This window comes from Rousettus aegyptiacus, unplaced genomic scaffold (assembly GCF_014176215.1).
Source record: "Rousettus aegyptiacus isolate mRouAeg1 unplaced genomic scaffold, mRouAeg1.p scaffold_m13_p_6, whole genome shotgun sequence".
Classification (NCBI taxonomy): domain Eukaryota; kingdom Metazoa; phylum Chordata; class Mammalia; order Chiroptera; family Pteropodidae; genus Rousettus; species Rousettus aegyptiacus.
In genome coordinates this window covers 23,917,528-23,941,663 of record NW_023416309.1, presented here as the reverse complement: position 1 = coordinate 23,941,663, position 24,136 = coordinate 23,917,528, and the positions used below count along the sequence as shown (strand labels likewise).

At 37.3% G+C, this 24,136-nt stretch overlaps 1 protein-coding gene across 1 annotated transcript in view; it reads right to left on the bottom strand.

Moving 5' to 3' along the window:
- Window positions 1-24,136, bottom strand: part of CCDC6 (coiled-coil domain containing 6) — a 97,629-nt gene that overhangs the window by 36,111 nt on the left and 37,382 nt on the right. Inside the window, exon 2 of the mRNA XM_016127619.2 lies at window positions 14,160-14,309. Within this exon, the coding sequence (XP_015983105.1) occupies window positions 14,160-14,309 (150 nt within the window). The remainder of the gene's footprint in view (window positions 1-14,159; window positions 14,310-24,136) is intronic.

Genomic DNA, 24,136 nt, shown 5'->3' with positions numbered 1-24,136 from the left:
GTATGAAACCATGCAAACACAGATTTCAATTTTAAAAAACATAAGCGGTTGTCTCTGTAGAGAAGAATTGGAGGGCTAGGGAATGAGATAAGAAAGGAAACTTATTTTTCAACACACATCCACACCCTTTGGTACTTTTAAAAATTTTATACCATAGATGTAAACATTAATAAATTTTTAAAAAATTTATGGTTTTTATTAAATACAGTTTACTCAGATTTATATAATGCATGTAGAGACGGAAGTGATGCTACAATCACAAAACATACTTAGTAAATTATTCTGAATGCTATTTTCCAATGTACTAGTAAGTATACTTTGGCAAAAATCCAGACAATTCATTATCTTTCTATAATGAGATTATACATCGCACCTTCTATATCTTTCCTAAAAATCTAGACAGAAAGCTTCTTATTTATGGAATTTAAAGATAAGATTATGGTGCCACTGCAAGAGAAAATTTAAAAAAATTTACTCCAACCTTCAAAACCAAAAGGGAATAAAATAAATCCAGTAGACACACAAGTAGGGTTTTCATTAATAACTATGCATTGTTTCCAACATCTAAATTGCAGATCAGAGTAGGGACTGGAAGAAACAATATCCACAGGGCCAAATATTTTCAGAACCAAGGATAGATTACATAAAAACTATTAAAAAACAACAAAGGACCCCATTTTATTTGATTTAAATTGACGCTGATTCTTAGTTTTCCCTTCAAAACCGTATCTTCAGGTAGACACTGTTTACTAGGTTCTTCACATGCATTAGGCAGGCATGATCACTCCTACTTCATGTGTAAAAAATAGGTTACCAGATCAAGTCCATTCAGCTGGAAAGCAAGAGAGTTTGGAACCCACAATCTGTTCTGAACCCCAAACCTGTGTTCTCCCACCGGATACTAGGCAAACCTAAGAGGAGTCAGCTTCAGACTCTTCCACCCACTACTGCCTAGTGCAACCCTTGGAGTCTGGAAAGTCAAATGATTAAACACAGTAATGAGCCATGTAGGCTCGCCCAACTCTCTTAACTCAGTGTAACTAGCTTTCGGTGCCATTGTTTCAGTGGCTATGTTTCTCTGCAAACTCTGTGTATGGCACAATGGACAACAGAGAAAGCTCATCAGGGCCTGATCAACCTCAAAATGGCTCCCTGATCCTCTCCGTAATTGACACAACTTCTCCTGCTCTGAGAGTGTGTGTGTGTGTGTGTGTGTGTGTGTGTGTATATATTTTAAGTTTGAAATCTGAGAATGTCTTCTGACACTAGAAATGTTGACTAAACAGTTGCTGATTTTTTTCTCCAACTGTTTTTGATGTGCAACTCCAAAAAAAGCTGGTCAACCTTGCAAGGACACAGAAAAAAGCAGATGTGAAGAGGTGCTTACAGTGACAAGTCTATTTTTAGCTAGCTCTTTAAAACTCAGGTTCTGCAAGATCAAGCAGTAATTAAAAGAACTAAGAAGAATGGACAGAGAACAAGAAGAGTTCCTGACATGTCATACACAAAAGACCCAAAATGTCTTATGAGGAAAAATAGCAAAATGTGTACATCTTCACCTGATAGTTTTAGTCTATAAACATTTGCTATGTCTTCTATTTGTGGATACTATGCTAATGGTAGGTGAATGGTATACTTAAGGTATTGCTCCTGCCCTAATAACAGCACCAAGCTTAAATGATACTTACTGGTTTTAGAAAAATGAACTTTAGTTTTACAACCTTTAAACTGTTAGCATAAATTTTCTTCATAGTAGCTGTACTTTCCTCTAATATGTTTTTAATTGCTGCCATTTTTATTTGAAAAACCGCCCTCCCCCCTTTTTGTAGTATTATGGCTTCTGCCCTGAGATAAATTAAAAACAATAAAGAATGCAATCTAACACTGAAAAACTTCTTCCCTACCAAGCAGCATTTGTCACAGAATGTTAATCTGAGAAAAGGTAAGGTCCTCATTGGCTTAGAGGAAAATATTCATATTTAGAACAGATGGTCTAATAATGTCAATATCTAATTAATAAAATCTAAAAAAGCTCTCTATTTGAAGGTTTAAAGGTTTTTTTCCTTCTCAAGAGCTATACCCTAAAGAAACTATGACAGTAAAGTTCTCATTACCAGAACTCAAGTAAGGTCCTTGAGTTATACTAACCCATTTGGAAAATGTCAAGTCATTCTGAGATCTAACTCTACTTGCCAAAGATTCAGTTTTCATCATCCCCAAAAGACAGAGCTGAATCTGCCACCTCTCAAGTGACATGCAATTTAGATGCAGGGCACTAGAAACAGAAAATATGCTTCTTCCCTGGAACAAAGAATCCAGAAATAAAAAGAGAAACACAGAGAGAAACAGAGAAACCCCTCCTCCGCCCCAAAAATCATGAGACAAGAGTTAAGATGAACAAGAAGAAGGGGAAAGAATAGAGGAAGGGATTTTGAGGAACTCATAACCATAGTTTCCATCATAACAGTTTGCCTGAGAAAAATTCAGAAATTGTTTGTGTTTTAAATAAGATGCCATGTAAATTCAAGCTATTAGGCCCCAACGGGGCTTAAACCAATACATTGAATCCACCTATTTTAAAGCTATAGCTTATGACACCACAAACAAAACCCTGAAAAGAAGCCTGGTTTAGGCTGACTCAAGGCTATCAGAAATAAACTTGAGTTTCACCTCTCAGTAGCAACTTCGATACAGGCATAAAATTCTAGGCATAGTTTGAAATTTCTAATCAAAGGTATAAATGCTTTATGAACAATTTTAAATCTTGTAAGAAGGTCAGAGATCCTGAACTAGAACAAAAATAATTCATACTAAGAAGTAGATAGTCCAGCAAATTCTATTAATGTGTTTGAAATAAAACTCATGTGTTTGCCTTAAATATGTTTAAAGCAAAATGCTTACTTAGATAGATTAAAAGTTTTTTCAAAATCAGAATTTTCTGTAAATACACTCATTATAAAATGATTCTCAAAGATCATGGAATAGTCTTAAAACTCTTATTTGTGCAATACATTATTAACATTAATCAAAGAAACAAACAAACAAAAAACCCGTGGAACTGAATTCACATTACATAACAGATGATTCACTGCAGTACTGTACATTGTCATTGGAATTAGGATTATATAAAGGTTTGCTCCTTAGGATCCAGCATGAAAAATATAGTAACATAACTGAAAAAGCCATAAGCAAAGTTACAACTATAAACTTGTAAAATTCTAAATACTAAAACTTAAGCATTTTCTTATTGTTGTCCACTAATTATGTGTGGAGTCCCAAAGCAAACTTCCAGCCCATTAAAAAATACAAGTACAGCATTAATTTGATTTAAAACAGACTATACTTAAACATCATTCAATTATCAATAATCATTGTCTTAACTATTTACAAAAGCTTTCTGGAGCTGTTTCAGTGAAACAGTCCTTTTACTAAGAGCTTCAAGAACTCCCTGCTATGTGATTTTTATTTCGGGCAAAATTCTCGCTAGCAGCAGAAGCATTAAAAAGCATTCACCTGAGAGTACCACCACAGGTGCACACGCAGGCTGGCTGTTTAGCCAGGGCAGCAAGCCCCCGGTCTGCCAGATGCCAGGCTAGGTAAAGCGTGTTTGCAAGTCTGGGCTTGCTGTCCATCCAGCCCATGCCAAGCAAGGCAAACCTTCCAGCCACCAGCCTCAGGACTCAGCTTTCTCAGTGCAATTTGAAAATAAATCAAGATGTCCCACCTCTCTTTTAACTAGTTAACACTAACATTTCTCTCTGTGTAATAATCATAGTCCTGCAAGCAACATCCTTTGTTTACTGACACCTACCAAGGCCTAGAGCTATCTGCATTGAACAAAACAAAGGCCACCGTAGGACATAGCTACATTAAGTTACTGGATTGTAAACAACAATTATCATGTTATTAACATGAGCTTTGAAAAACAGTTCAAAACTATCTCTTAGAACATCGAGTCTCTCTCAAAAACCAACTTTTCAACTGTTCCACTGAGCAGAAAGGCAGCCTCCCACTTCAAACTCAATACATCTCCACTAAATGCCGTGTGGGCCCACATTCATCCCCACTCCCTCCCACTTCTGTTACTGGTACCATTATTCTCAGTCAACACCTCACAGCTTATGGCATGAAGTCAGCCTCCATAACAGCTGCCACACACAACCTCTTCTTTCTGTGGTCATGGCCTCAGTCTAGCTCAGGTCTTTCATTCCTCTCCACTGGGCTACCATCAGTACGAGTCTCCTGACGGATCTCCCTGGATCTAGTCATCCTGGCAGACAAACCCTATTACATCAACATAGTGCTCAAAACCCTTCAATGGCTCCCTATGACATACAGACTAAGTCTCATTAGCATGACTCAAGTCCCTCCACGACCAAGACCCTATGAAATCTTCCCCTGCTTTACTCCTGCTATTTCCACACTCAGCCCAAGTGACAGTGTAAGGTTTGTAAATAGAAATGCCTTCAGGGTCCAGAAATGCCTTCGGGGTCCAAGCATTCAGAAAACAAAGAATGGATGAGCCTAAGTGCCAGGAGTGGTGGCAACTGTGGTTAAAAGCAAAACTTTTAAGTTGTTTTAAAATGAAACTCAATATGCTGGCCAAGCACTTCTGGATCTCACTCTGGTCCAGGGGCTTACCGACTGCAAGCCCTGCTGGTCACACTGACCCATTGTAACACACGCTGCTGCACATTTTCTGCCCCCTGCTTACACTGTGCCCTCTGCCTTGAGTCCCTGAATCCCTCCCTCCAAATTACTGAAACTGGAGGATGGCTCAAAAGACATCTTCCACAGTGTTTCAGCATAAGGTATAGGACCCCTCCTTTAAGCTGTGCCGAGGACATTGTATTGTATGGTGTTGTTCAAATCCCTTTTATTGTAACTTCTAAAAGCAGCTAATACTTCGAAGCACTAGTTATTATGTACAAAGCACTTTACATACATCAATACACTCAATCACCAGAATTTATGGCAGATACTACCGTCTGCATTTTACAAAGGATGAAATGCAACTTAGGGAGGTGAGGTAACCTGCCCAAAGTCACACAGCTCGTAAGGGGTGGATCCAAGGGTAGAACCTAAGTCTCGGGCTTCAAGCCTGTCCTTACCCTCGAACACATGGGTACATTCTCAACCACCCTTACAGGGCTGCAAGCATTATGAAGAGCAGTGACCAGGACTAACTCAAGAACATCTAGAAAAGGCTTACCTATGCAAATACTGATTGGATAAGTGATAATATCCTTACTTTCTATAGACTGTTTACCCCTAGATTTAACCTCAGGATGAACAAAACAAGTAGGTAAGTATAAAGGAGACCATTAGTAGATGTATTACTCTTAGGTGACTATCACCCACATATAACACTGCCAGCTCCTCCAAATCCCTGCCTATCACCTTTTCCTGATCACAGCCTCACATCTGCTAGAGGTAATCACTCTCCTGATTTTTAAGGTATTCACCTCCTTGCATCTTTTTTTTTTAAATTTTTGCTGCTTATGTGTTTACTTCTCAACATTAGTATTGCTTCTGTATTCTTTTTTGTCTAGCTTCTTCTGCTAAATGAATTTGTGGTTTCATTCACCCATGTTAGTGAGTCCAATTGTGATCTGTACTTTTATTGCCTTATAGTATCCCCCTGGATGAGTATATCACAATTTATCTACTCTATGGGTGATGGGTATTTGGGTCATTTCTAGTTTTCTTTTTACATTTATGAACAATACCCCAAAGAACATTCTTCTATACATCTGGTGCACATGTGCACACATTATGAAATAAATCCTGGAGTGGAACTGCTGGGTCATAGACAATGAGTATTTTGTCTGCATTAGGTAATGCCAAATCGTTTCAACATGGTTATAACCATTTCCATTCTCTGACAGCAGTGAATGAGAATCCTCTAGTAACATCTCACCTTTCCTGATTACTAATGGAGTTGTATACTTTCTCGTTTACTGACCATTTGGTAATCTGCTTATGTGAAGAGTCTGTTCAAGCTTCTTGCCAATTTTCTTCTGGGATATCTGTTTTTCATGTCACAGTTATATATGTTGTAAATATCTTCTCCCACTCCTGCATTCTCTTTACATGATTTCCTATAATACATCTTTGGTTCTCTTCTCTAGGCATTAATTAATCAATGACAACACTCTCAAATTGATATCGCGAGGACAGATGTCTCTGCTGAGAACCTCTGTCCAGCTGCTTATTTATTATTTCCATTTGGATGTCTAGACATCTCAACTGGACTTCTGACCTTTTCATTTCAAGTCTACTCCACTTTCTGTCTTTTCTATCTTAAATTATGGTAATTCTATTCTTCTTATCATTGAAGCCAAAACCTCTAAGTCTTCCTTAATCCTATCTTTTGCTCACACCCACTCCTAATCTACCCTGACATTCTATAGGACATTCCTTAAAAATGCACCCAGAAACAACGGTTACCACCTTCACTACCATCCTAGATAATCCAGCCTGTCTCTTAGTGTGGATTATAGAATATCCTTGTTCTCCCCTTGGCCCCCATTTCATAATCTCTTCTCAACACAGCAATCAAAGCAAGATCACTGCACTACTTTGCTAAAACTCCCTTCAGTGGCTCCCATCTCTGAGTGAAAGTCAAAGTCTTAACTATGGCTCAAAAGGCCTTACCCGATCTGCATGCTGGCAATCAAAGCCCCAGACCCACTACCTCCAATCCCATCTCTTACTCCTCCCCGCGGTCTCCCAAGGCTCTTCTCCAACTACACATACCTCTCCGCTGCTCCTCCTACATGACAGGCACAATCCCACCTCTAGGCCTAAGGAATTTGTTTTCTCTGGCTCTAATGCTTTTCCCTCAGAAATCCACATGACTAGCTTGCTCTTCTCCAAGATTCTGCTCTGATACTACTGCAATGAGCAACTTATTTAAAATTTCAACAGCCCCCATAACTTTTACAGTGTTCTATTATTGTCTGTAGCAGTTAATACATTCTCAAGATTTTAGATGTTATAAGTTTTCACATTTAACTGGTTGTTGCTGATATAAAGAAATACTCTTAATTCCAATTATTTACCTGTAAGTTCTTCAAGATTTTCCAATTACCTAACCATAAATAGGTGGCAATTTTAATTCCCCTTTTCAATGCTTACATCTTTTCTCTTTTTCTTGCTTTTCTGTACTGGCTAGGAATCTATAAAAATAATGAACAGAAGTAAATATAGCAGACATCCTGGTCTTGTTCTTGATTTTAAAGGGAAAGTCATTAACTTCTTAATTCAACACAATGTTTGGTAGCCTTTTTGTAGACACTATTTTAATATGTTTAAGTTCCATTCTTGGTCCGCTATGATTTTATCATGAATTGTTACATTTTATCAAGTCCTTTTCTTCTATCTATTAAATATGAACATAATTTTTAAGTTTTTATTCCATGAGTGTGGCAAATTACACTTACACATTTTTTATTGTAAAACTAACACTGAATTCTTTGTATGAATGCAACCTGGTCATGATGCATTATCCTTTTACTATATTGTTAAATTCATTTTCCTCATATTTTATTTAAGATTTTTGCTGATTGACAAAACATTTCACTATAATTTGCCTTTCTTGAGCTGTACTCATTAAGTTCGAGAATGATGTGAACTTAAAATAAGCTGGGAGGTATGCGTGTGCACACACACACACACACGCGCGCACTTTTTTTTTTTACTTTAGAGCTTAAAGAGAATAACATTATTTCATCATTGAATGTTTTGTACAAGTCTTAGTGACCTAACCAAGCCTGGAATTCTTTTTCTAGGAAGGCTATTGATCACTGATTCGATTTCTGTAATAGTTAGAAAACTGACATTTTCTATTTCTTCCTCATTCAGTTGTAAAAAGTTATGTTTTTCTAAGCCTTTGTTTCATCTAAAATTTCAAATGTATTGCCATTTGTTATTCATAAGTTATTCACTTACCTTTTGAATGTTTGCAAGAAGAGCTGTGATGTATTTCCGGTTTCCTAACAAAGTTTCAAGCTTGTCTTTTATTTCTTTGAATGTAGTAAGCATGGTTGCTTTGTAGTCCATATTTGATCATTTCGATACCTAAATTATCTGTAAAGTTCATTTCTGTTCTATTCTTCATATTGGTTTACCATTCATGAGATCTCATATATCCATATACCTGGTTCTTCTTGTGTGCTGGACAACGTATTTGAAATTTTTGTTTTTTAATGCTTACAGCACCTGGTCTTCCAAGGTGGTATCCCGTTTAAGTACTAACCAGGCCCGCCCCTACTTCTGAGATCAGACGAGATCAGGCACATTTCAGGGTGGCCTAAACTGATGGTATCTGCCTCCAGAAACTGCATTCTCTTCTGGTAGACACCATCCAGTCTGGATCTACCCGACCCAAAACTGAAATGCTCTTATAGCCTAAAGGTGTAGCTCTTTATCATTCCATCTTGAAGTGGGGGTGATTTCTCATTGTCTCCACTTTTGGCCAGACCCGAGATTTGATTTCTATAACCCCAGCTCCATACATCTACCAAAACCACAACTCAGTTTCTCAGCTGTTTCCTAACGAAGAGCAAACGCTCTCAGGACAAAAGGCTGGGTTCTTCTCTCAAGTTCCATGTTCTTCTGACTCTCAGCCCAATAGTTCTTCACTATCTTGTTAGTTTTTTAGTGCTTTTAATACCAATGTAAAAATATTTTGTTAAGCTTTCATTCATGCTCAGTGAGGTTTGTCTGAAATTATCTAATCTGTCATTTTCTAGAGAAGACAGCACATATAACTTCTGCAAGGGAGGAAAAGGTCCTTCCAGGAAATTCATTATTATTTAAATGTTATTTCCTTTTCAGAGTTTTCAACACAGGGACTAGAGTCACACCCTCACTTTGGAGTGAATCTAGTACAATATGAGGCTTCCTATGCACCTGAGCACACCTGAAGGGTTAAGTAAGATTAAGTTTCCTAGATTTCCAATAGCATGATGCTACTTAAAAGTCGTAACACTTTTAAAGAAGTATGGTTAGGAAGAAGGTTAGAAAATGATGCTCCACAAATAAGACAAAGTAGTCCTTTAGGCTCTGGAGCCAGCCTACTGCACTGAAAATTCATTTTGTAAAAACTAGCAGTTTCCTCTTCTAAGGTATAGAGAATGTTTAACCCAGACAAAGTTTCATTTTAAGTTGAGACATTGTTGTAAATTAAAAGACTCATCATTCTTAATTTAGTTTATGAATAAAGAGGAAGGTGAAGACAGCAGCAGGTTATAACTCTATATTTTAAGGTAATTCCTGACTTAGCTGACTGTAGTTCATAGTTTAAAAATAAAAAAGAACCTACCCCCAAAATGCAAAACAATGCAAATTAGTAACTGCAAAGTTTTACAAGCATTTAAAAAGCATTTCCAGAAAGAGCTATCTTTCAATAACCAAGATTCACCTTTCCAACTCGAAATAAAATGCTCACCCCTACTCTGGTGAATAAAGCAACCTCTCGCCTTAGCTTCATCTAATTATTTTTATTTTCCCTTTTACTGTTAATTTCTCTCTACTTACATTTTCTTACATTTTGTCCAAAGTCAGAATGGGAAGCTTCTAAGCCCTTCCTCTTGCCCTTACATTTTTGGGAGTCTGTGTTGGTACATCAAGTCTAACCACAATGTGAACACACAAACATACACTTTAAAAGAAACTCAATGCTTCCTTAAGACTAAAGAACTGCATCAACATTATTATATGTTCTAATCGTAATGCAAATGATGTTGGACTGAGAGATTTCTGGCATGCTACCAACAGGAAATTTCTGGTTTCTAATTTGGCCTCTGGTGCTTGCAGCATCTAAAATGCTTAAAAACATCCCAGGAGCTCTCTGCAGATGATGTATCAGGAATGCAGCGTGTAAGCCTCCTGCTCCATGAAAAGAAACGGGAAACAGACAAAGCTGAACATCAGAGAATTTGGAATGAAAAGCAACACACACACACACACACACACACACACACACACACACACGCACGCACGCACACAATGCCCCAACAGTTTTGTCAGCTATTAGGTGACAGCAGTTTTTCTGACCAGCATTAACAGCCCTGAAAAACTAAAAGCCAAGTGGGCCACACTGGTCTAGCCACTGTAATGAAGAATATATTTCAAGTCTCTTCTCCCCTGCCATGGGGAGAACCAAGTTTTCATTTGAATGGATGCAATGGCAATCCTTGAAATTAACAATTACATACATATTTATCTCCATGACATGTGATTTTACTTAATGACCTAGGAAACTAGGAGGGAAAAAAAAGGCAGTCTCAGATTCTGGAGTACATGCTTGAGAAGAAGGGTACTGGGAGTCTAGGCTCATTTCTGATACCTGCAGACACGTCTGCTACCCAGAGAGACAGCCTTTCTGAGGTTTGGGAAGCAAACACTCCAGAAGACTAAATCAATTAAAATGGTATTGGAAGGAGAAACTACTCTAGAATTGAGGCAAAAAGAGGGAGAAGGCAAATGAAGTGGCATGCCTTTGTCTAGATGAACAGGCAGATTTGGAAACTTGCTGAAATTCTTCCTCCCTCCCAGTTTTATTCCTGTGCTAAGGGAGATGAAAGAATAATGCTTTTGAATGATATTCTTCTGAATTGCTCAGCTATAAATCATTTGGTAGTGGCAGTTTCAGCGGTGGCTTTTGCCCACAACTTCCTTCCTTTCCTCTAAATATCATCTTTCAATAGATGCTTGGAAACTTCAAGCACTTTAATTCCAGGAGGCATTCTAATCTTAGGGAGCAAGTTAATAATAAGCCACGCCACTTAGCAAGAGATCCAGAAAACTTATTTTTAAAGTACTTTTAATAATCAATAAGAATGTGCCCCCTGTAATTTCAATTATTGCTATAGTGGTATTATCTTCTGAGGACCACATCCAACTTCAAATGTAAATCAAAATTACAATACTATAACCCTATTTATTATTTTAAGGTCTGAAATTTGAAAGATGGATTAGATTGAAATGAATCCAAAATCTGTGTAATATCCAGTACTCTTCTTATCTCTATTCTGCTCCGGGTTTTAATAAAAGGAAGAAGTATGCGCTAACTTTTGACAGTGGCATTGATTGAGAAGAGTTTAAGCAATAATTATACTTAGTTTCCCAAAGAGTGGGAATTTAGCAAGTATGATTCTAATACAATATCGTTGTCTACATTCGCTATACTGCATTAGACTTTTTATTTAATAAACATGTTCTATATCAAATTCTGATGAAGAGCTTGCTCACAAACCATTTGTTGTAAATTTTAATTACAAATTATGATTAAACTACCTCTCTTCAGTGCATTTCAGGGCAGAATTAAGTTCTGATGCAAGCTTGTGCTGAATTTACCAGAAGTATAAGAAGGTTCTTTACAGGACAATTTCTCACTAGTCAGATAACTAATCCCACAGTCTGAGCTCAGCACACAGGTTTTTCAGACAAGAGTTTTTATAAACTGAAGACATAATTTTGTATCTATCTATTAGACAGACACGAAAGTAAGGGAGAAAAGCTGCTCGGTGTGTGTGTATGTTTAAGTGAGCATTAACATATATGGAGGTACTTAAACTCTTTCATGCTTGACCTTCTAAAAGGGCGAAGGGATTTCCTCTTATCTACACCTAAAAAAGCTTGATTCAGTTTTTAAAGGTATTAGATACCAGCTCAGTCACAGCAGACTGGAAGGGAGGTATCTCCTCCATAGCCATAATCTTGGTTTGTTCTCAGGCCCAAAGAATTCCTTTGAAATGCACATAAAAGCAATGTTCAATCACTATGAGAGACAACAGCCAAAGCATAATGACAAAACCAAAACTGTTCTATAAATAGCCTCTCAGTGGCCTTTGGGTGAAAAATGCTAAACACTTTCATGGTGAACAAGGTCAATTCATTCATTTGTCTATTAGTGGCACCTGCAGTACCATTTCTCTTAGCAGGCTTTTCATAACAAAGCTCTATCCAGAAGCAAATGTCTTAGAGAGGCGTATTAAAGTAATTACACAGTTGGAAAAGTCTATTGGTACCAATTACCCTAAAAACCTTCCAGATGGAGAGCAGTTCTTCCACACTGGGTGGCAGAAAATGTGAGCCTTCAACAAAGAACTGGCTGAAACCCTTAAGGAAATATATACTGGGAAGCCTGGAGGATGGATAACGCAGGCCCACAGCTCTTACACCCTGCAGCTATCTGAGGTCTCTCCAACTGGCCAACAATAGAAGAGAGTTTCTAGGGTTATTTACCCCCTGATGCTTACACTGAGGTTTCACCTATGACACAGAATAGACATAGCTCTTTAGAAAGAGTCAATGCTCCTCAAAAAAATTAATTTTTTAATACATGCATTTTTTTTCTCCTGACCAAGTAAAACCATTTTTTAGATATAAGAATTATGAAAGAAAATCACTATATTTCTCCAGGTGATAGCTGTATAGGATGCTCAGAACTTAAATTTTTAAGTTCAACACTTTCTTATGCCAAGTATATTACTGTAACTAACTTCCTTTTCTTTTGTACATGGCTCTTATGTTTTCAGTCTTATTTAATAATCTGAAATGTCCCTGAATAGTAGGTGGGTGGTGATGGTCAGTGAATGAGAGGCTGATTATCAACTACACACTACAGAAGTACTCACAACGAAGATGAGTCTTTTAGAGAAAAGGAATGTGATTGGCTAGGTTCTGAATGCTTTATAATGTACTTGGTCAAAGACTCTAAATACAAACAATCATGAGCGTTGAAAACAAAAAAGGTTTCTTACAGTGTTAAAAATAAGGATATCTGATCACACACCAAACTCAGCAAAACAAACCATAATTGCATCTTCACAGATCTAGAAGCAACATGAAGAATAAGGTGTCTAATGATGCCAAGGTGAGATAGAGTCAAAGGCCAAACTTCTCCATCATTTTTTCTCAAAATCAGAATACACATGAACAAAAAAGTGTTCATGCAATAATTTTGTCATAAAACTCTGCTAGACGAAAATGCCTGGGTACCTCTATTCTTCACATTTCAACAACTGCCATATAAATCAAATTTTGTGCAAGACTGTCATGGTATCTTCAGTAATCAGACAGATAAATGAGAATAAAAGAAGATGGAGTTAACAGTTGCTCGGACCACTGCATGGTCTTAATGCTAAAGTTTATATACCAAAGCTTCTGGTCTTTTATAAAATAATCTTTGGTATGGAGGCTAAGAAAAAAATTTAGAAAGTTTTTAAAAAGCCTCGAATATCCTTTTATTATAACCTCACTTAAATACACATGCCAACCAAATTATTGAAAGAAATTGTTAGTGATGACAGCGAACAGGAAATACAAGGGGGTGTTTCTGCCTTTCACAGCCATCTGACAAAATATTAATGGTACTTCTAGGATAATTTTATACCTGTTCACTATTTTGGACAAGCTATGTTAAATAATGAAAGCTCAATATCCTACTTATTCTTACATTCATTCTAAGTAATCCCCAAAATGTTTGCACTAAATGAATTTTACTTTTGTACTTTACCAGTAAGTTTTGAGGAAAAAAAGGGGAGGGAGGAGAGTCTCTGAACTAGAATAATCAAACCTTCCTATATGTTTTGTGTGGTATCTTCTATATACTACTAGTGATTAATGTTAAGTTTTAATAGTTTGATATTTGTTCAGTAACATATTACTTACCTTTGAACATGATTATATATCATTTTAACCACGGAGCACAGACACTTAACTTTTTCCCCCCTCTAAAATGGACATTTACCTTATAGTCTCATATTTCACTGCAAAAGGCTGCCTAAAATGTTTATGTATTCATTATAGATTCAACATAAAAGGAGAAAGAAATCTCATATTTGGTGTTAATCCTATATTTCCAAAATACTACATGCAGCATTTACTGCCATGCTGAGGCCTCAGGGTCAGTGATTTCTTGAAATGCTCAGCATATAGACTATCTTGCCTTCCTTAAGCAGATAAGCTAAGGCACCACCGTCTTCAGTATCACACTGCTGCCATCTTTACTCAGTATTTTTAACTCTAAAGAACATTCGCTACAACCTCATCAGCGAATGTTTTAAGGAAAGTGCTCTATCAAAGTCATTTTTTTCCTAGAGAGGAAAACAGGCAAGGAAGATGACAGGAGAGAAAAGATAATTTACCTGCATCAATTTTCTGGAGAGCTCATTAGTGAGGAACTCTTCTTCCTTCTCATAATTTACAGCAAGGGTTTCTTTCTCCTTCTGCAAAGCCTGAATTTTCTTGAATAAAGTGTTGCTGATGAATTCTTCTTCCTGCTCAGCCCTGGCTTGCTGTTTAAAAAAATTAAAAGGAAACAAACAAAAAAAACACATGTTAAGGAAACAGGAAATTTACTAATTGAAATATAGTTCTTATTTCCAGAGAGAACACCCATTTTAATTAGAGCTCTATTTTTAATTTGAACCAACACACCCCGAGAAGCACAAAACAGAGGAACTCATCAGCAACCATGAACGTGAGTCCTGCTATTACTCCAAAGGGCCTCCTTGTACTACGTTTGGTCCCTCTTCTTAAAGAGATAGTTCAAAGAAATTAACAAAGAAGGACTGTTCTGCAGTTTCTAGACGCAATCCCAAGTCAATAACCAGAATACAAAGCTCCTTCTCATATGGCAAATAAGTTCAATTCTGGGGTATGTGCATCAATTCATAACTCTCCATAAGTCACTACATCTCAAAAGGTTATACAGCAGGTCCTCACATAACGTCACTTTGTTTAATATCGTTTCGTTATAAAGCTGATGAGATGCTGAAGGAACTTAACTCTTATTTATATCAATCGGCCTGTGGTAAAATTGGTTTCATTATACATTGTTTGGCTGCAGGTCCAAGAACCTATCTCCAATGTTAAGTGAGGGCTTACTGTAATTAAAATACCTAGGCCACATAGTTTTACTGGAGCAGAGAAATTCAACAAGCTTAATATTATGTCACTTTTAGGATGATGCTGAGAGGGTTTGGACATGTCAGTAAACAGCACCACATGGATTCATTTACACGTTCATTGAGTAGCTACTGGAAGGAAATTAACAAAATGGTTAAAAAGCAGCTGTTGCAAAGCAGTGGGAATCCAGGAGATGAAGAGTAAGGGTAGATAAGAGGAGTTTCATTTTTTACTTTATTTCCCTACTGGGAATTTTTTTGGAGGTGAGGTCAAGGACAGGCATTACTGAATTTCAAAGAACAGATTAAAAGGGGGTCAGGCACAATTCAATGCAGATGAAAAAGTCTTCTGTAGATCCCTCCCCCTACCTATGTTTTAACAGAATAAACAGAAAAACCAACCATCCTTGAAGGAAATTTCATCTTTTCAGAAAGGAAGTACTTGTTTCAAATGGACTCAACTCTATTCAAAGCACTTTTTAAACCACAACATTTTGATACGTTAATCTCGATTACTGCATTTGTTTCAAATGCCAATTCCAAGCCTCAGGTACCTGTCACTTACAATAACACAAGGGAGAAAAAGAACAGGAGACTAAAGGGCACCTGCATTAAGCAATTACCACGTTTACTGTAAAATGTCCGCCAACCACTCCCAACTCTGGTGTGTTTAGGTTTCCGTACATATTCACTAGTTTCCCCAACACCTACTTCCTAATAGGCATGGTTTGGGGGGCGGGGGCGGGAGGAGGGTGTCCATCCTCCCTTCTCTCCATCACAGTGGCCTGGAGGAAGTTTGCCGGTTCCTGGAACTGCTTTGCCAAGCAATTCTACAAAGGAGAGCCACATGTGGTACTCTGAAAAAACACAGCTACATAAAAAGTGGAAACTTCAGGAGAAGGTCCAGCACACTCTGGTTCTTTAAGAAACCATCTGGGATAGGCCAGGAGAGTTGAGCAATTAAGAACACATCACAGCTAATAAATTTTTATTACCAGCTAAGAGCATCCAGTGAGCAGTCCCCTAGGTCCCCAGTGGTTCGTTGTATTTCCTTAGCACTTCTCAATGTCTTATTCTTTCTACTACTCAGGGAAAACTGCTGAGGATCAGTGCTTCCCCTCCTCCTTTAAATTAAACCCCTCCTGCCTTCAAAATTCTTCCTTCATGATTTCATACTAGGGCAATGGGGTGAAATCCAAAGGATTTATTAAAGGCATATTTGACACATATATCCATGCCTGCAATCTGTTCAAGCTACCTGTTTTCTGGTTTTGACTGAAGAAGTCCTGTATAACTTAAATTCCGATTAGTGTAAAATTTACAGAACAAAAGGTAGAGGAACTGTGATCCTTTTGTTGGTGATTCTGCATTTAGAATTCAAAAGGGTGTTTGTCACAAATTAACTTCATTATCAAGTCAGTCTCAACTTTTCACAAGTTACCATTCACTATTTTAGACTGGTAAATTTAATCACAAACAGTAAAAGAGAATCAAGACTCACAGGCTCCCCAGACCAGCTTCCCTTTGCACTGGGGCCTAGAAGTGAGAAGTTGAAAATAAGTGGCTAGGCCCAACAAGTTTGTTCATGCAGCTTCTACCCAACCCCCCACCCCCGCCCCATTTCATCTAACCATTAAGTTACAACAGAGTTCAGTGTAATGGAAAACAGAACATTAGAAAGTAGATTAGTGGTTGTTAGGAGCGGGGGATAGGGGGAAGATAAGGAATGATTGCTCATGAATACAGGGTTTCTTTGTGGGAAGATGAAAACTTCTGGAATTCGTGCTAAGTTCACACAACCTTGTGGTTATACTAAAAATCAATACACTGTGCACTTTCAAAGGGTGAATATTTTAGTATATGAATTATATCTCAATTAAGAAAAAGAACTCTGATAATTAGAAGGGTCAGTATTTCACAGAACAAACACCTGGTTTTCTCTGCAATTCTTTCCAGTGTTCAAAAGAAACAAAAGATTCAAAATGTAGTCGCTGTGGTAAGCCCCACCAAGAACCTAATTCCTAACCTAACTGCATGCAGTCTCTCAGCCTCTCTCAGGAATTGTGTTGTGTTGTGTTGTGTTGTGTTGTATTTATGGTAGAAAAGCTTTATTAGAAGGGAAAGCGGGCCTGAGCAAGAGAAACGAGGCTCAAAATGGCCAGGAATGGAATTTTAAACCTATCAGTCTCCACTTTCTTGGACAGGTCTACTGAGATAATATGTATGATAAAGCTGGCTGCCTTTAAGAAGGTAACCTTGCCTGAAATAATGCACTCTTAACTTCCTTGTCCCACCCTCTTTCTACCTATAAAAACCTTCCATTTCATACAACTCCTTGGAGCATCTTTCTATTTACCAGATGAGTGCTGCCCAATTTATGAATCATTCAAAAGAGCCAATTAGATATTTAAATTTACTTGGCTGAATTTTTCTTCTTTAACACCAGGGAAAGTAGCAAATTTTTAAAAGATGGAGGCAGGGAGGTATTGAAGAGAGCTAGGTCTACTCTAAAAGTACCTTCCAAAGTAAAGTTACATATCACCTCTTGTGAGTGGTTGGAGACAAAGCAAACATCATTCTTTGCCACTTTAGAATTGTCACATATTTCTAGGCAAAGCCCATTAATAGGAAAATGCCACTTTCAGATACATACCATGAATAACATGAGGAACTGTTCTACGGAAGCTGGTTAAAGCCTATCCAATACTTAGCAAGGAGTTAACAGGCCTAACACAGATTTTATTAAAGGCCTTCTTTAGCTAAGTTTTTGTCACTTCTTAGTTCTCACTGGGGGGTTGTTATTCTGCCTCCAACAACATTTGAACATCCACCAAAAACCCAGCCAACAGAAGAACAAAATTCTCTAACCTCTAAACACAAAGCCCTAGTTTACCCTTTTTCCAATTGGTCACAGATCATTTTAGGAATTAACACATAAATGAGGACAAAAGACAAGATGCTGTATCCTATTAGCCTCAAAGAAAATTGTTTTAAAAGATCAGATAAGGTGTACTGACAACCGTGGGTAAATTTAATTATCAGAGTATGAGCCATGCATCACAGAAAGACAAGGTATTCACTTTGATTTCTCCCTGCAGCTTTGCCCCCACTCTATGTATTACCTCAATCTTAGTCTTAGTTCTTGCTTTTTCCTCCCCTAAACTCCAAAACAGGCCTTTTTAGTTAAGTCGTAAAATGAATTACCTTTGCAATTTATTTCCTACAAAAAAAGCCCCAAACAGGCAGACAGTAGCCTAGGAACATAGAAGCAAGCCCCTGACACCATTTGCAGGAGGTGTGTCAAAACTGACTATTTTACGAAATTTTATCAGTATTATCAATATATTTCCCTTTTAATCTGAAATGCTAAAAAATCTCAGCATACCTAAACACGTCCAAATTCAAAAATAAAACTAGTTCAAAAGCTACATAAATGAATCACGGTTTACCTATAACTCCATGAACTCTCAAAAAAAAATATGAACAAAAATATTACGAACTCTTTGAAGGAGGACAAGCCTTTTTCTCAGTGTTTTGCATTTTTGTAGACTGGAGATTGGAAAAATCTGAGGGAAATAATAAAATCTGTGATTATGTTTTCATGTTTAATGTGGTTCCAGTTGTTATGTTTAGAAATGGAATGAATTTGGTATAATCTTACTTATTATTGTCTGTCATTTTGCCCCTTACCCAGCGGTAATCACACCATGTCTGCTAATATGAGGACGAGAGTATAAAACATCTTTCCATCATTCTTTCCCTATCCTATCAAAAGTACAAAATTATAAAGGGGGAGGGCAAAAAAAATGAGGGGGGAAGGAGAAATATACCAGCCCTCTGGAAAAAATTAAACACCAAAAAAAAATTCTTAGAGAAAATTATTTTCTTCTGAGTGACCACTTATTTAGGCAACCATACTGTAAGTGAGCACAATTTTCTGCAGATAAGGAAAACAAAGCTCGTTCTAACCCACTGCAATTATGAGCAAGGCACAAATTTGATAGGAGATTCCAATGTGATTGTGTAGTGCTTCTGTTCTTTATCACTGGCATTTGGAGAGCAAGGGTTAGTACAGGAAAGAGAATTCAAAAACTCTCCACAATAGCACTCACTGCTAAGGAGAAAATCCAAGTTCCAAAACCAAAACTATGTAGGATGATGCAATTCATGATCTGTCCGGCATAAGAAAAAGGACAGTTTCCAAAGCAAGAAATATAGGCAATATCTATCTGATAGCAACCATAAGTAAAGGACATAATCAAGGAAATTCAAGTGACTCTCAAGATACCACATTTGCATTTGTTTTGAAAAATTCCTTTTGATTGCTGACTTGTTTTAATAACACAAACCTAAGATAGTTTAAAGCTTTAATGGGAAAGAATCCAGGCAGACTCTATTTATTATTTTATTTAAATTATTTAAATGTAGGAATATATTTAAATGTGTTATTCTAATTATTTAAATTTACTGTTCTGTTGACTAGTCACAGTCCATATTTTGATGATCTTAACATCTCAGTTTGAAATAGCATCTGACACTAAATTGTTACAAGAGCAGGAGCCACCCGTGCAACTGAATAAAACCTTGTTCTTTCTCCACTATTATCTATTAGGTGCACCACTGCACTATCAATTGTTCTAGGAGATGCTCAGGGTTCAGCAGAATTCATGACTGATGGGTGGCACCTTTCATATGATTAGCTCAAATATCGGTCATGCCAATGGGTTTAGCACTGTCTTAATATTTAAGTGTCGGCATTGATGGGGTAGGTGGCAGGTGATGCATTTGTTCTATTAGAAGAACGAGGAGATGATTTCAATTACATGCCTGAGAATTACAATTCTCTATTGAGTTGGTGGAAGCACTAGGTTATTTTGTACTTCCTCTACAGATTACACACTATTTTACAGTAAAAGCAATTAATGTCAATAAATGAAAGCACTTATATTATTCTATTCCATTCCAGTATTGCCAGCAAATCACTAACCACATGGGGATGAGAGAGGAATCGTGATTAGCCCTCACAACTGTCATTCTACCCCAGAAACTATACATACCTAGGCGTTGTTACAGGACTGCAGGGCAAGAGAGAAAACAGCAATAAAGGGTGACTTTCAGGATAAGAACTCAGACAATCTTCATGTTAAAAAGGACGCTAATGGTTACCGAGTTTTACTGACAAACCAGCTTTAGTGTAAGACCTCACCACCGTTCTACAACAGACCAACATACAACCCTCTATGCATTCCCATTACACATGACTAGAACACAACACTGCATACGTGCCTCACACCACATGAATTTAACACCATCCAAACTGGTCCACACCCAATTCAAAAAGATGAGTCCACTAGTCACTTGCTTGGATACTTAGTGTCCAAACTAAACTTGGATACTTAGTGTCCATACTAAGCAAATCTGAAGGGACAGAAAGTAGATTAGTGGTTGCCTGGGGCTAAAGGTAAGGGGAAAATAAGTGACCACTAAAGGATGCGGGGTTTCTTTTTGGGGTGATGAAAATGTCCTGCAATTAAATAGCGGTGAAGGTGGCCTAACTTTACTAAAAACTACTGAATTGTATGTTTTACAAGAGTGAATGGTATGGTATGTAAATTAGATCTCAATTTAAAAAGATGGGGGTGGGGGCGCTTAAGCCACTCTGGGAGAAACAGCAAACCTTCCAGTCCCTAGGGCCCAAGCAGAGCCCCTGCCTGCTTCGGGAGGAGGGGAGGAAGCAAAACTAGTCTGCATGTGGAGGAGAGGAAACCTCCTCCCCAGGACTGGGGCAAAAATACACTGCCTCCAGGAAAAGGGCAGGAAACCCACAGCAGACTCAAGATAGAGATTGGCCACAGAAGAGGAATGCTGAGAAGACCATATCTCCATGGCCCAGGCACACAAACCTACCTGTGACTAGACCAGAGAAACTGAGAACCACTCCCCCTTCCTCTACAATGAGTCCAGCAATGAGAAACAACCAACAGCAGCGGTCTAATGCTGAAGAAGGTCAAGGGTGTGAAGATTAGACTATAGCCCAGACACTCAGGCACTGCTGAAAGCTGAGAAGGTAGAGCTAGAACACTGAGGAAAGTGGGGTACACCAGGTCCCACTTTAAGTAATATAAAGTAATAGTAGCCCACCACGAGAGAAACTTAAAACTTGTGGTATGATGACAGAAATAATACCAACAACAAAACTCAAACCTAGCTCAATTAATGATTAGATTGACTCAATCTCATACTAATGGCCTAAAAGAAAAAGAGACATGCTCATTTCTGGGCACAAATACTATTGATTTCAGTCTTCTACATGAAATATCTGCAGTCAATAAAAAATTACAAACAACACAAAAATACGTGAACAGAAAACTCTATTCAAGAGACGGCGATCAAAAGATTAGACTCAGAGATGATATGGTTGTAAGAATTATCATACTATTATTTTAAAATAACTATGAATAAAACGTTAAAGATTTCATGGAAAAGATGAACATGCACGAATATATGGGGAATTTCAGTAGAGATGGAAACCAGATGTCCTAAGTGGAAATGATGGAAATAAAAAAAAAAAAAACATGATATTAGAGATGAAAAATCCTTTCAACGGCATAAGTAAACTTGGTGTGGCTTAGGGAAGACTCAATAAATGGAAAGGTAAGTCAATAAAAATTACCCAAACTGAAATAAAAATTGGAAAAAAAAAAGTGGGAAGGACAGACAGACAGAACACCAGTGGAACAATAATGGTAGTGTGACTAGAATTCTAGAAGAGAAAGATAACGAGACAGAAGAGTTACAGGGAGCAAAGGATTTCCAAAATTAATAAAAAAAAAAACAAGAATCCCAATCGGAGCAACAACGAAAAACAGATACATCCCTCTAAAAATGATAATTGAACTCTTGAAGAATCAGAGAAAAAGGAAATCGTGAAGGCAGCCTGAGAAGAGACAGCACTAACAGTGAAAAGGCAGCCCTCAAACTGAAGGAAACTTATGATACACATAACAAACTGATGAATAGTATCCAGAATAGATAAATAACTACTATCAGGAAATAAAATCTCCAATAGAACAATAACTTAAGCAGGAATTTTAGAAAAATGAAGATTTGAATGGCAATTTTAAAAATTTCATAATCAACCTCAAATAATCAAGGTAAAAATTAAGTTCATCATTTAAGAACACCATTTTCTATGCCCTGACCAGGAAAAATGCAAAGCATTAATGAGGATGTGGATCAGTGAGAATTCTCATACTGAAGACAGAAATGTGAATTGGTAGAGTATTTTGAAAACGTAAATATTCTTATACTCTACTATATACCAATTCTACCGCTAGGTATCTGTCCAAGAGAAACCCAAATGCACAAGGAAACAATTCAAAAATATTCACTGCATTCTTGTTCTTAAGAAATACTGGAAACAGCTTAAATATCTATTCAGAAAAGAAACAATACATTCACACAGAAAACTAAAAAGCAGTGAAATCAAAAGAAGTACAGCTAAACACGATGTGAAGAAATCTAAGAAACAATATTGAATGGAGAAAAAAGAAACTACAAAAATATATATATTTTTATTAAACTAAAGAAAATAAGGAGGATAAATGATACATTGTTAAGGGACACATCTGTGAGACAAGCGGCAGAGGGACAGGATAGGAATGAAATTCCTGGGTAGGTGTAATAGTATCAGTACCATTCTTGTTCTGAAGTTGAGTGGTGGGAATCCAGGAGTTCATTTTGTCATATTTTATAACTAACGTGCGGCTACACGATCTGCTTATCATTTTTGTTTGAGTAAGACACTATACAATAAAACATTAACGAATGGTTATATATCCATGGTAGCGAAATCATTTTCCCTCTTAGTACTGATACGTGCTACAACGTGGATAAACCTCAAAGTGATAGCAGCCCAACACGAAAGACTACATATTTTATGTGATTCCATTTATATGAAATGTCTGGAAAAGACAAATTTATAAAGACAGAAAGATTTGTGGTTGCATGAGGCTTGGGGCAGGGGCGACGGGGCATGGCAGCAGGTAAGGAGGGAAGAATGAGTGAGAGCTGACGTGCACAAAGCTTCTTTTAGGGTGCTGAAAATGTTCTGAGATTATAGTAATGATTGCACAACTCTAAAAACATACTAAAAACCATTGAATTGTACCATTTAGATGGGTGAACTTTATGGTATGTAAACTATGTATCGATAAAGCTATTTTTAAAAAAGCATTCTTTCTTAACAAGCATGTTTTACATTAATATCAAAAAATATCAATGGAATATAAAAAATGTTAAGTGACCTAAGATAGAAAAAAAGAGAAACAGACTTAGGCACAAATCTGTAACAAAATTATATAAAATATGAAAAAGCTCTAACTTTACATCACTATAACAATTCACTGACTTGAAAAATAGTCCATCCTTCGAATATCAAGTCTACTATGGTTATAGAGACCCCTGCTTATTAATGTTCTAAAGTTATAAATGCTCTAATTTACAAGTTGGTTAGGATGGCATTTTCTATTGCAACAACATAAATTGTGGTTAAATTCCCAAAATCCGCTTTCAGAAGCTCATTCATGTCATGATTTAAGTAAAAAGAAGTAGCCTGAAGCTGGCTTCTAAAAGAAAAGATACCCTACACAAGTAGGATAAAGGAAGATTTCCTTCTCCAAGTAGAGAGCCAATTCAAGGCACATTTTTCAAAAGTTTCTTTGGCATTTTCTCATTGTTCCTCTCAGAATTCTTTTTCTCCTATTGTTATAGCTACCAGATCAGTAAGTAGTACACTCAAATTGTTCTAAGTCCCTACCCCAAGCAAAACTCTCAAACGATCCTTTCCCCAAAATGAATCATGTCCCCAAATCAGACTCTTTCCTTCCCTGTGAGGTGTGAGCACCTGGCAGCCATTTTAGCTGGCAACTGAGAAGAAAGGAATCATAATGATCTATATTATACTAAAATTTGAGAATTTTTCCTAACCCTGATTTTTATTCTTGAAAGTACCTGTGGGCATAAAGGATCCCTGCTTAAGTATCATTATCCAAAAGAAGTTCATTCTATTAGTTTTCTATTGCTGGGTGGTTCCTTGGCTGGTTTCACCAAGCTCACTCATGAAGCTTACAATCAGCTGGAGATTCAGCTGAGCTGGACCATCCAAGATCAAGAGGGTAGGAAGTAGACTCAAACAGCCTCCATCTCTTAATGGG